The sequence below is a fragment of the Gekko japonicus genome, unplaced genomic scaffold (assembly GCF_001447785.1).
Source record: "Gekko japonicus isolate JY-2015 unplaced genomic scaffold, Gekko_japonicus_V1.1 scaffold1129, whole genome shotgun sequence".
NCBI lineage: Eukaryota > Metazoa > Chordata > Lepidosauria > Squamata > Gekkonidae > Gekko > Gekko japonicus.
In genome coordinates, this window is record NW_015173157.1 from 395,522 (window position 1) to 409,844 (window position 14,323).

At 44.2% G+C, this 14,323-nt stretch overlaps 1 protein-coding gene across 1 annotated transcript in view; it reads left to right on the forward strand.

Moving 5' to 3' along the window:
- The window catches only part of LOC107119825 (putative protein TPRXL), a 946-nt gene extending 389 nt beyond the window's left edge, over positions 1-557 (forward strand). Inside the window, exon 2 of the mRNA XM_015422420.1 lies at positions 20-557. Within this exon, the coding sequence (XP_015277906.1) occupies positions 20-557 (538 nt within the window). The remainder of the gene's footprint in view (positions 1-19) is intronic.
- The last annotated feature ends 13,766 nt before the right edge of the window (positions 558-14,323 follow it).

Consider the following 14,323-nt stretch of genomic DNA (forward strand, 5'->3'; position numbering starts at 1 on the left):
ATCTCAACGCGGCGGCCAGAGCAGGAGGCGGCCCCCTTGGAAGGCAGGACTCGCGGGCCGGCAGACACGCGCCCAGAGACCAGGCGGCGGACGGAGGCAGCAGCAGCAGCAGCAGCCACAGCACGAGAGAGGCGGGGGCGAAGGCCGGCGGCGGCGGCGGCAGCAGCAACAGCCGCGTCCCCTCAGACAGCAGCAGCAGCAGCAGCACGACGGGTGAGCAGCCTCCTTCCGCCTTCTGGCCGTCCTCTTCGGCGGCGGCGGCGCCCCTTTCCTCCTTCTCCAGCGCCTGCAGGAGCCGAACAGCCCCTCCTCATGCTGCCCTGGCGGGCGGCAGGGCCTCGCGCGTTTTGCCCGCCACTCCGATTGGCGCCCCCCTGACAAGAGACCTGCGGGGACTCACGGGGAGAGCAGCAGCAGCAGCAGCGGCAGCCACGAAAGGCCGCTTCCCCAGCGCTGCCGGCTCTCTCGCCGCCTCTGCCGAGGAGAGGAGAGGACGGGTTTCCGATTGGCTCGGCTTGCACGGCTCAAGGAGCAGCGGCTTGCCGGGGAAGCTTTGAAAGACAAGGTGGCGGCGCGCCAGCCCCTCTTATCAGCATACGAGATCCCTCCCACCCTCCGTTTTTTTCACACACGCACGCTCCTGCGGTCGGGGAGTTTTCACAAGTGACCCCAGAAAGCGTGGCTTGGCTTGCACGTGTGCGCGAAGGCTAGCGCAGTTTAAGGATCAAGAATCCAGTGAGGCGCAGAGGAGGCTGTGTTATTATTAGATATGTCGGCCTTCGTTTTCACGGCTACTGGTAGGTAGACATGATCTACCCAAAGACCACCATTGGTGGCTCTCCTACCAATGTTATTTGGACAGATAACTCCCAGAAACCTCTCTCTTGTGTGCAGCTGCACAGATACATCACATGGCAATTACCTGTGCACATGTCTACTTGAATATTTTCCCTCCATCCCTCCAAGAGCATTGCATGAGAACACTTGTTCATTGCATGTGCACAAGTTCATTGCCAGTGTGGACATGAAATGGAAACAGCCAGGATATCAAAGTGGACAGGATATCAAAGTGAGCTGCAGCTTTATTAAATACAATAGGGTCTGCAATGGGCCGCAATTAATAACACAAATTAATGTAGTATAGACCACTCAACAGGTTGCAGAGGAGTTAAGCCTCCTCTAAATAAGCATCCCTGACTGTCTGGGTAAGTACAACCTCTGAGCTTCCTCTTTGCCAAGCACTAATCATATAGTTGAGGAAAGTGCCAGATCCTTTCTCCCTAGCCATTAGGTCTTTGGGTGCTGAATCATTAACAGCCCCAAAGGGATGTCCCGTTCCAGGTCCCATGCCACATTAGCCCTGAGATTCTGGTCTGAGGAACATCCTCTTCACCTCTACATGGATGCCTAAGGGCGGTCACCAAGTTTCATGCTTTTAGGTAAACTGTTTTACTCACACTGCTGTTGCCAGTTGTGACCAAGGAATTCTACCAGTGTCCCTGACACATAACAAGGACCTGGCAAATCCCTCCTTTGACCTGTAGAGTGTAGTAGGTGACAAACACACACACACACACACCTGAATCAATGCTAATATGATTCATGAGATTAAAAAAATTCTGCCTGGCTCCAAAGGGCAAATCAACTTCAGCTCACTCTACTAGACTGGGTGGGCGGGTGGTTGATGAATCTGCAAAAAGTGGTGGGACAAGGCAGGCAGTGGCCTCTTTCTATCTGCATCCAGTTTACCCCTGATTGGGAACTGGTATTCTTAGCCTCTGTACTACACCATGTCTCTGTGCCCACGTTCCACATCCCGTTCTCAGTACAAGTTCACTTGTTCTGCATTTTTATCCCCCCATCCCACCAATGATGCAACAAGACCATCTTCTACAAGATGTAGTGGGGTGCAGCATAGTTGGAGTTCCATCCTTGAAGGTCTCATTATACCGAAAGGCTGCCAGTTGCTTTCATCTTAAACAGAATATGGACACTAGAGAACAAAAAGGCAATAATAATTTCTCTGGTCTTCTGCAAAAAAAATGAGATACATGAGGCACGGCCCAATGCAGAACTGGAACCACTAGTGGCAGCTGCTAGTTCTGAAGCCAATCCAAACACAAACAGCTGACTCCTATCATGCCTTTCACCACCCAGGGGAAGAGCAAGAGCTGGAGAAGGAAAAACCTAATTCTATTGGTTCATCAGTGCAGCTTATTTCTACCCCCTCCCCATATGTCTTGTCTACGAGAGATGGAAACAGGACAAATGGGGAAGGGGGAACAGGCTGGTGGTTCGTACCAAAATTTCTTATAGGATTCTGAGCTCCTGGAAGTATGCTTTGTTTCAGCTTTGCCTGGCATTCAAAGCACACACCCAGAAGATTGTTCAAACCATAGTAGAACTCTCTATCTCACACATTGTTTACTTAACTATTGCTTGTGACACTCCATTTTGAACTATGGCATGATGCTGTTTCGTACCTTTATGTGTCAGTTATTAATGAATGAAGCCCTCTCAGCATGTTTATCAACATGGTAGGAAACTGCTTATTCCTTATTTTCCAGTCAGGTTATCTCTTTGTACACCAGGGCCCTCTTTTAATAGCGAACTCAGACTGTACCAACATTAGAAGACTGCTGTGACAGACTCTTGATGTGTGCCATAAATACAGATGTCTACATTGTACATGCACATACTATCTTTTTTATATACCGTCTATAAGTACCCGAGGGTACACTTTTATTATTATTTTCCCATTATATACTACAGACATACAGACATACATACAAACAACCCACAACTACCCCCACGACATATAACATATAACAAGAGACTTTATCATTTCTTCTGCTTATTAAATTTCTAAATTCATTATCTATTTTACTAAGCTTATCTTTTCTGTGTTCTCAAATTACTACATTTATCTATCAGTTGCATTTACATTATACCAATTTTAGAATCTCTTCCAAGTTTTTTGAAAAGTCCATTCTGTACCGGCTCTCATCTCAAGTGTCAGTTTGTCATTTTCCGCCGTTTCAAATAGCTTGTTCACGTACTCTTGTTTCATTGGTATTTCCATTATTTTCCAATATTTGGCATATACTATCCTTGCAGCTGTCGACATATGAACTATCAAATACCTGCTTTATCAAAGTCTTTTGGAAATATATTCAATAACAGTATCTCTGGAGTAAACGGAATATTAGTTCTTATTATTTTTTCCATTATCTCATGAACATCTCCAGTACCTCTTTGTAACATCACATAACCACCACATGTGATAAAAAGAACCAGTCTTATTTTTACATTTCCAACATTTATCAGAGCAATTAACATTTTGTTTAGCTAATCTATCTGGTGTAATATACCATCTATAAAACATCTAATACATGTTCTCTTTATATGACACAGCATTAGTTAGTTTTATATTTTTCCGCCAAATCTGCTCCCACTCTTCAAAATTAATATTATGGCCTATATTCTGGGCCCACATAATCATATATTTTTTCACCATTTCATCAGCCATGACATCATCCAATAAAATCTTATATATTTTCTTTATCACTTTGTGTTCTGCTGCATGCGCATACAATCTTGAATTGTTTCACAGAGGAAATTCTTCTTCTAAGATGGTGGCTGCTGTAAGACATGCACATGTCATCTTCAAAGTACACCTCATTTCAGAGCTACTGGACTATACTATTGTGTATCGGTGGCTGAAGATGTTATCTTGTTTTCACAGGTTTCTATTTATGTAATACAATTCTCTGCATAATTTAACACAGGGCCCCCCAACCTTTTTGAGCTTGCGAGCACCTTTGACATTTTGACCCAGCATGATGGGCACAGCTACAAAATGGCTGCCACAAAATGGCTGATGCAGGAGGAGAAGGGTGCTGCAGCTTACCTTCAGTCATACAGTGAAGATCCTTGTGCTGTGGTGGCAGCTGCTGTCAAAGCAGTGTTTCTAAAAATCTGTACAGCTAATCAAGCGGTCAGTCAGAAGCCTTGTTGGGCAAAATACCATCTGGCCCCTCCCAGATTCTAAAACATTTGGTGGGCACCAGGAAAGATGTCAGCGGGCACTGTGGTACCCATGGCCATCATATTGGGGATCCCCGGTTTAACATATCTTGTTGAATACATGCTTTGTTTCAAATTTCTGTAATCCTAGTCCTGTTACATAGTTTATTTGATGTCTCATCCTATAGATTGCAATGATTTACACTGTGTAATCCTCTTTGAGTTTCAGTGAGAAATGTGGATATAGGAGGAGGAGTTAGATTTATACCCCGCCCTTCACTTGGAGTCTCAGAGCGGCTTACAATCTCCTTCCCTTCCTCTCCCCACAACAGACACCCTGTGGGGTAGGTGGGTCTGAGAGAGCTCTGAAAGACCTGCTCTTGAGGGAATAGCAACTGAAATGCTGATCGCCACATTGGGGTCAGGAAGCAATTTTTTCTCCAGGCCAGTTTGGCTGGCGATCCTAGAGGTTTTATGTCATCTTCTGGATGTGGAACGGTACTACAGATTTAGTTAGGTTAATCTATTAATTGGTTGGTAATAGTAAGTGCAGTTAAGTTGCATCCAATTTATGGAAGGCAAGAGACATTCAGAGGTAGTTTGCCATTGCCTGCCTCCGGGTAGCAGCCCTGGTATTCCTTGTTGGTCTCTCATCCATATATTAACCAGGGCTGACCCTGCTTAGCTTTCAAGATCTGACAACATCAAGCTAGCGTGGGCTATCTAGGTCAGGGTATTAATTGGTTAAACTGTATGTAATTCAACTGAATAGAAGCTCTATAAATAAGTACTGTGGCACAAGTATTTATTGAAAACGACTCATATTCCTACTTATTTAAAAGATACGCCACAGAGTCAAATGTACTAATGAGCTCCAATTCATCAGCTCCTTGTATCTGCCAACTGAGGATGCATCTGACTAAGTGGGCTCTAGTCCATGACAGCTTATGCCCCAGTAAATCTGTTAGTCTTTAAGGTGCCAAGATACTCATTGTTGTTCATTGTGTATATTTGGGCACACGATTGGAGTGCTGCACAGAACAAAGGATAGAAGAACAGCAATCACTATGGAAAAGATGCTCAGGGATGAAGAAGAGGGGGAAAGAAAAAAAAAGAGTGAAAAAGGAAAGGTCATAAGCAAACTAAAATTTATTAACTGAGAAGAGTTACAGACATAAATAAAATGAATAGCTGTTACCTTTTCTTGTAAAGAACAGTCCATTGTTTCTTTGGCCTTTTTGCAAATACGGGCAGGGGGTGGGTGGGTACAATTTGGCATGGGGGATCTTAGACATGTGCATCTAATTGGTCTTGCTGATTGTCAAACACAAGAAACTGCAGAGAAGAGAGAATGAGGCATCTCGAGTTTCACTTGCTTTGCTATGTGGGTGCTGGTTTGTCCCAGCAAGGGAAGACCAGACTCAAGCAGGGCAGAACAGAGAAGAAACACTCATCATCATCATTACTGTTTTTGTTATACTAAAAGGTTACAGTGCGGATCAGCGCTTCATTGTTCTGGGCACAGGCCAAGTGTAGAATCTGATACAAGCTGTATCCAACAGCTAAGCCGGCAAACTTAAGCAATGGGGGTAAAGTGGGGGAAATAACACATATAGGACTGGATAAAATAAAATCCACCAGAGCTGCTAAGTGAATTTATGAATCCTATTAAAAATGAGTTCTCCCCACCTCAGCTTTTGGTAGTAACATTGTTCTTGGCCTCTGTCCAGCTCCGGTGTCCTCCCTGCAGTCTGAGTATCCTTGGTTCAAAGATTCCCCCTTAGGGCAATACTAGGAATTCATCTACATTTTCCCTTGGAGATTTCAGTTTCCCTGTCTCACCCCGGTTCATTGGTCTGGGGTGGTTTTTATTCCCTCGATGCACAACTGCTAAATTAATGTTCAAAGCTTGGGACACAGGAAGGAGCTTCCTTTAATTAGGCAGGGTTGTTTTTGTATGTCCTTGGAGTATATTTCTTGGCAATATACTTTTTACTTAAAAGATGTTTACTATTCTGTTACATTTTGGTCTGGTTAGCATCAGACGTTTTTCCTATAGTATAGTGTAAATAGAGCAGGTACCCCAAAGGGACCGCTCTCTCTTGGCATCAAATAATTCAAATAATATGAGATAAATTCACCTGAAGTAGGCATGTCGGTATGACAGAGATGTCGTCTAGCTTGTGGGATATGGGATGCTGTGAGTATTTATGAGTCTCTGGAGCCACAACCATGAGCAATCATTTCATGAAGACAAGGTTCACACACTGTATCAGTCAGGATCAAGTCATCTCACGGTTCATTATTGAAAAGTATAATTGACAAGAGCCGCCACATACTTGAAGTGACCTGAGATAACTGACAGTGCCATCCTAAACAGAGTTACACCCTTATAAGCCCATTGATTTCAATTGACTTAGAAGGGTATAATTCTACACAGGATGACACAGTGAGATTATGATACAGTGGAGGCTAGATGGGGTGTGAAACATGAATACAATTTGTAGTTGAAATATAATTTATATTTGATCAAACACCAAAACTTAAATACTAAATTTGACATCAAATATGGGAAAAAACCACCCGTAGTCTTTATTGATGACACCTCTTTAAATGCCACAATACAGAATCACGTTTCCTAATGAATTCTCACTCATCATTGGCTTCTAGTACCTGCCGCTGAGGATAATATATATTTAATTGTTATTCAATTGTATAAATAACACCAAACATCTCAGTCTTTGCACTGAAGTCAAGACCATATGCCATGTAACTTGTATTGATTGTCACTCTCAAAGTTTAATAAAAAGGAAGTCAAAAAAGCTAACTGTGTAGCAGCTCTCATAAAGGCTTTCTGACTTTGTTCTGGGGAGAGTATTCCTGAATTTTTATCCTTCAAATTTATATTTTACTTGCCTTTATTTGTTTAAAACATATCTGCACACCTTTCTACCCCCAGTCAATCTGAAACAATAAATCATAATCACAACAAGAAAAAACACACAGGAAACATCTAATTAAGAATAGAAACTGGCAGCAAAACTAACTAAACCAAATACTGCCTAGCACAATTCCATAAACTATTGGGAGGCATAACTACCAAAAAGTGGGTTTCACAGACTCTGAAAGGTTAATAAAGGCGGTAGTTGCAAAGTTATCACTGGAGTGAGCATTCCAGAGAATGCATGCCGTGGCTGATCATTCCCTCTCTCCAGGAGCTACCTCACTCACTTCTGAAGGTAGAGGTACCAGAGCATAACTTCATCAAATGGTCTTAAAAACTGGGCCTCTTGTGCAGTGCAAACAGCCCTTGGGCTCATGTGGGAGCAAGGGGATGAGCCTGTTCAGGGCATTAAAGGTCAAAATCAGTACTTCGAATTGCACTGAGAAACAAACTAAGGCACTCAAGGGTGGCATACGTTTTTAAACATTTGATTGTTGTGAGCTGCCTTAGACATTTTTCTTGAAAGGCAAGATACAATCTCCTGTTCATTTTGTCCCCTTAGAAATTCAGGCTGCTATCTTAGAATGAGCCCTCCGGCACTATTCGTCTATTTAGCATGGAAGATTGCTCACGAGCTTCATCCACAGTTATCTAATACATCGTGATTTAATAGCCTGTCTAATCAGGTTTCACTTGGTGAGGCACATCTCCATTCTGTTTTGTTTAAAGTCTGGGTGGGTCAGAAAAATCTGTTATAGAACAGTGGCTGCTGGGAAATCTGACAGCTGCCTCCTAGCTGTACGTTGTTAGTAGGTTGTCATGCCCACAAGAAGGAATATTGCTCAAACATGGCAACCCAGCAACACAACAATGACCAAGAAGGGGGAAAACATTCTGACATTTTTGAAGCGTATACCCCAGCCTTTTGGCCTTCACTGTGGCTTATAGTAAAATCAGTTATCAAAACCAGAACTAAAACGATGCATAAAATATTTCAGACTAAATCCTACTGTTATGTGACTTGCATATACAAGACCTCAGCAACAGAATGTATAAAGAAACTCAATTGTTAGCCCCCTAGTATTTACAGGGGGTGGGGAGTCTCTGACTGTTGGATGGGTTAGGGTTGGCAGGGCTTGGAGATATCCCAGAATCACAGCTGGTCTCCAGATGACAGAGATCAGTTCCTCTGGAGAAAATGGCTGCTTTGGAGGGTGGACTCTGTGGCATTATACCTTGCTGAGGTCCTTTCCCAAAGCCCACCCTTCCCAGACTCCACCCCCAAATCTCCAGGAATTTCCCAACACAGGGCTGGCAGCCCTAGCTGGGAAAAGTCCACATCTCAGGATCAAAGGATATCTATGGGACCACCTCTCCCCATCTCTGCCCTGGAGAGACTTGTGCTCCACAGATCAACACCTCCTGGAAATCGCTGGCCCAAGAGACGTCCGCTTAGCCTCGACCAGGGCCAGGGCTTTCTCAGCCCTGGCTCCAGCTGGTGGAACATGCTCCCATCTGAGATCAGAGTCCTGTGGGACCTATTACAGTTCTGCGGGGCCTGTAAGACGGAGCTGTTCTGCCAGGCCTTCAGTTGAGGTGGTGGGCATTAAACCATCTTGGCCTCCCAGATACTCTCAGATACTGCCTTTCAGATACTGTTTATTACCTATGGGGCACAGTTGGATATCAGGGCACCTATCACCATCTGCTTAAAAACTGCTATAAATCAGGCTACCTATTACTATCTGTTTAAAATGCTACAGGAGACTGTTAGTGTTTCTGTGCAGAAGTCACACAGAAGTGACATCATCATGCCAGGGGCATCATGCACGGCAATGTCACCCCACCTTCCCACCCCCAGCCAGTGAAAGAAGAGGTCCTGGCAACCCTAGCCCAGAGAGTGTGCGTGAACTTGCTATCTGAGTATTATCAAGGCACTGTTCAGGCCTAGCGTAAATAGCAAAAGCTCAAACACACAGCTTTGCCTGAGCTGTACCTTTGACTTGCTGTAGTACTTGAGATTCCTGCTTCCAGCTCAAGTTCTCCAAACCACCCAGTCATGGCTTGGCCTTGAGATAATAGAAGTATACTCTTATGGATTTCATCACCATAGTCCCACAGTTTCATTCTGTGATGTCTATACAGAGTTTACCAGGCTTTACAGAGAAATAAGGGTCTGTCAAGAAGTTATTGTTGCCAAATCTAATCTTGATTTAAAAATAAACATGCTGTGATTGTAAATGTTTCTTTGTTTCAGCTTTAGGAAAGCTATACTCCTGAGGCCAGATCTTAGGTCTTGTCTAAGACCTGTAGGAAAAAAAAATATTATCCTATGCAGTGATCTTATTTCTGGCTGTCACATCATTACTTTAGAATACTGAGTCTTTTTTAAAAAATGTCATAGCTTTTCTTTATTTGGTGCACATCTTTCTTTTCTCTTCGTGCTAATTTTTCCTCATTGTAACCTGCATGCCCGATATGAAAAGAAAGGATGAGCTGTAACGTTCAAGAATAATTAAGAAACAATGTGTTTTGTATTTTATATTTAATTACTGTTGTTGAGGTTCTTTTTAAACACACTTATAGTTGTTGCTGCCCAGCCAAACCGGCTGGATCTTCCCCTTGCTTTTGTGTGTTGCTAAAAGAAAGTGGGCAAGTCGCTCTACCCAATTAGTTTGGTGCAGCCTCCCTTTTATGTGTTTCAGACCAAATGTGATTATTCCTCAGGAGCAACTATGGCTTGGTTGTCATCACCTAGTAGCAGAAGGTGCTGGAAAGTGTTGCCAACCTCCAGGTGGGGCCTGGAGATCTCTTGGAATTACAACTCATCTTCAGACTACAGAGTTCAGTTGCCCAGGAGAAAACAGCTGCTTTGGAAGGTGGACTGCATGCCATTATACCCTGCTGGGGCCCCTTACCTCCCCAAACCCAGGAATTTCCAAGCTCAGAGTTGGCAGCCCCAGGAATTTCCAAGCCCACAGTTAGTAACCCCCCGCTTTGGAGGCCCGATTTCCGCCGCCACGGAATCGGGCCCCGGGGGGAACTCCACCCCCCAAAGCGCAGCATGGCTGCATCACCAGAGGTGACACGACCACATCGATCACGTTGGGGGCATGGCCTCGATCGTCGGAGGGGAAACTCTATGGTTTTCCCTCCAACGATCGGGGCCACCCCCCAATGTGATCGACGTAGCGTGTCATTTCCGGGCGTAGCGTGTGTAGGAGGAGAGCTCCAGGAGTCCTGCGCCGCTCCCCCGCCGGTAAGTCGATTAGACTTGGCAACCCTACTGGCAGCTGCAGATTCCCCCCCATCTCCTCCTCTACCCAGTAGTCCCCTTTTACCTCCAGAGAGATTAGTGATGAACTGGCAGAATCTGCATGGATAAACAGCTATGCAAGCTGGAAACGACTGCACATATTTCTTCCACAGTCTCCATTCCATGAAACTGCCATTTTTTCCTGGGCACTGATCAATTAGTGCACTGATCAATAGCCTGGAGATCGATTACTTTTCAGGGAGAACACCAGCCGCCACCTGGAAGCTGGCAACCCTAGCTGCAATGAGAAGGGGGTGAAATCTGCAGAAGGGGAAGAAGGCGGGCAGTTTCACCCTTGTTTATTTATTTATTTGGGAAATTTATGTATTGCCTCTTCAGAGTTTTATTTAGAGAGGCTTACAAGTACGAAAAATAACACAGAATCCTAAAATATTATAATTTATCAATATAAAACCAAAATGTTCCATCATAAAAAGCCACGGGCATAAAAATAGCATAACACAACAATTTGACTCTAAAATAAACTATAAAACAGACCTCAGATGAAAATCATGTTTGTACCCCATTCCCATTGACCCTGTGGTTGTTTGCCCAGGTGATTACTGCAACTCCATCAATAATTTTTCTGGGGCTGAAGGGACTGCTGGGGAAGAAGAACTAGGATAAAATTTGAACACCATTCACTGATGACTGGCGCGCAAATTTTCATCCTACTTCTTCTTCCCCAGTGGTTTGAAAGAAAAAAGAACAGAATCGATTAAACTGTTGTTATTCCTTGGAGATATACAAAGGAAAATAACCACAATCCGTGTTCTTAAAATGCATTCTTTTCAGAATGCCAAGTAAACACTGAAGGTTCAGTGCCTAAATTCCAGGACCATCACTTTTCTGCATTGGAAGAAAACCTGGAATCATCCTCATGGGGTCGCCAACTCCAGGTGGGCACTCTGGCAGCATCCCCCACTGAGGCCCCTCCCTTCCCCAAGCCCCACCTTCCCCCGGCTCCACTCTCAACTATCCAGGGATTTCCCAACATGGAGTTAGCAAACCTATCTGAAACTTAAAGTTGCCTGATCCAATTCTGTCAGACTCCTAAGGCATCTAATATCTCAACAATATTTGGGTAGGAAATTATTTCTGAATAGTTTCTACCTGTGTGGTGTAATACAACCATACTTCTGCAGTCTGACCTGCAGGCTGATGCTGAATGAGGCTGGATGTGGTATATTCAATCTGACCCATGTATGTATGAGAAACACTGTCATTGAATCACCATGTGAAGCTTCATTCCTGGGATAGGATCCAAATCCCTCAAGTGTAATTGGTAGCCCTGGAAGAGCTGACCAATCACAAATGGCCAGTTCCAGAAGCGGGAACTAATGTGATTGGACTTTATCCCTGCAGCCTCGTGGGTTGGTGTTTGTATAGTGGGCGTGGCTACATTGGCCGGGAGAGTTTGAGAGTGGAGCGGCTTCAGTGCTGAAGCTGTTCTGGCTATCAGATGTTGATCCGTGTTGGAGTTGTGTTCGAGTTGAAGAATAAAGTTGTGTTCTTGCTGAATCACTCTCCGACTGCTTTGTTAAGTGAGCGACTTAACACTGGATTTGGGCCCAGTGGAAACAAAGGAAAAGACTGAGCTGGGCTCGAATGAAATTTCACCTTCCCCAAGATGCACAGAGCTGAATTAATGCCCTCAGTATTAACAAAACATATTTTAATATTCCCTGATCCAACATGGCCTAATCCAACATGGCTTCTCTCATGTTCTTATGTTCAGTGCTAATTTATGGATGTATATTCCATAAATATTGGAATTCATTAGAATGCTCCCTGTTCTTTCTGAATACTGATACTGAAAAATACGACAATATTTATGGACTGGGATTTCCAGACTCTACCCTGGACAGATTTCATTCCTTTTAAGACTGGGAAGTAAGAAAAGCAGTCACAGGTATATCACCTTCTCTGTTCAAATTCTGTGGTGACAACATATAGCCTTATAGCCTTCACTCAGAAGTGTCTATTATTCCTGTGATGAGATTCTTCAAGGAGCTCCAGCTGGGAATTTTAGCCTGCTAGGATATATTTATGTGTTGTTCAGGGGATGGCCTCTGATAAGTTACTATTTCTCAGCTTTAACAATCCTAACAGGGCTATTGTGAGGCTGAAATGACTCTCTGAGGTCCTTGGAGGAAGGATAGAATACAAATTTAAGTAATAAAATCTGTGCAGTTTTCTTCTGTTAACAGATTGTTAATATAAAACAGGAACCAGTAGGCCCCAAACACAGTGGCCTTTTGTGATTTGACTCATATTTATGGCAGTACCCAAAAGCCTAAGGCATGGTCCAAAGACATATGATGCAGCAGTCTTGCCAAACCCAAGGAGAGTCTGGCCAGCATCCAGATAGGGTTGTCAAATCTCCCGCTGTGATGGGAGATATCCCGCTGGCAACCCACTTTTCCTAAACACTCCTTGGGGCACTGGGAGATTTTTTTAAAAAAATCACCACTATCAACAGAACTTACTTCACATCACGTAAGAACTGCCAGAAACTCTATGGTTTTACCATAGAGTTTCTGGGGATTCTTAGAATGATGTGACCCAGTTTTCCCCAGAAGTGAGGGCAAGCTGTGTGTGGTGCTGTCACCCCCTGCTGCAACCCTACCCCGTACCAGCTGCCAGATCCTACATCCAGATGAGAGCAGAGCAAGATATAAAAACAATAAATAAAAATAGATTTTATGTGTTGGAAGTGAAGAACTGTGCATTGTCTCTTTGTATCAAACACACCAGTACTCCAGTAGGGGCAGTAAAGCTAGTTAGGTGAATAGATAATTTTTCTTCGTATCCTTCCTCTTGTCTGTTCTGCTGCTCTTTATTTACTGAGAATGTCACTCTCAGGTATTTCCTGCCTTCCATCTAAGTCCTTTTCCTGTTTCTTTGTCTAACTTCCATGACGGGTAAGACCTGTCCTCAACACAGGGTTGCCAACCTCCAGGTGAGACCTGGATAGGGCTGCACACACCAGGTTAGGGTTGCCAGATCCCACCTGGCCACCAGCAGGGGATTGGGGTGTAGGGTTGCCAGATCCAGTTTGGGAAACTCCTGGAGATTTGGGGATGGAACCTGGGAAGGACAGGGATCTCAGCAGGGTACACTGCCATAGAGTCCACCCTCCAAAGAATCCATTTTCTCCAGAGGAACTAATCTCTGTAGTCAAAAGATGAGCTGTAATTCCAGGGGATCCCCAGGTCCCATGTGAAGGTTGGCATCCCTACTCCAGGTTGAGGTTTGAAGGTGAAACCTCATAAGGGTGGAGTTTGGGGAGGGGAGAAGCTGAACAGGGATGTGAGTCCACTCTTTGAAGCTGCCATTTTTCTCCAGGGGAAGTGATGTCTGTAGTCTAGAGATCAGTTGTCATTCTGGGAGAACTCCAGGTCCTGCCTGGAGGGTGGTAACCATAGGCCTGGAGAACTCCCAGAATTCCAATTGATCTCTAGATGGCAGAGATCAGTTCCCCTGAAGAAAATGGCTGCTTTGGAGGAGCGGCTGAAGTCCCTCCCTCCGTTCCTTCCCCAAACCCTGCCCTCACCAAGCTTTATACTCAAATCTCTAGGAATTTCCCAATCCAGACTTGGCAACCATACCACAACATCTCTCGCCATCCTCTCTCAGATAGATCCAAGTGGGCAGCTGTGTTGGTCTGAAGCAACAGAACAAAATTTGAGGCCAGTGGCACCTTTAAAACCAATAAAGTTTTATTCATGGTATAAGGTTTCATGTGCATGCACAGTTCTTCAGATACATTGAAATGGAAGTTACCAGTCCATATGTATAGGTAGAGGGTGAGAAGCAAATTAGCATACAGCATAATGAAGATGTGTAACAGATGCAAGGAACCAAAAAAGGGGGGGGGAGAAAAAACTTAAGCCAAAGAAAACTTGAATTAAGAACCAAACTAAAATTAAGGGGCCAATAAACAAATATACAAAACATACATGTATTTATTAAAAGGTAAAGGTAAAGGTTCCCTTGCTCGAAAGCCAGTCGAATCCGACTCTAGGGTTGCGGTG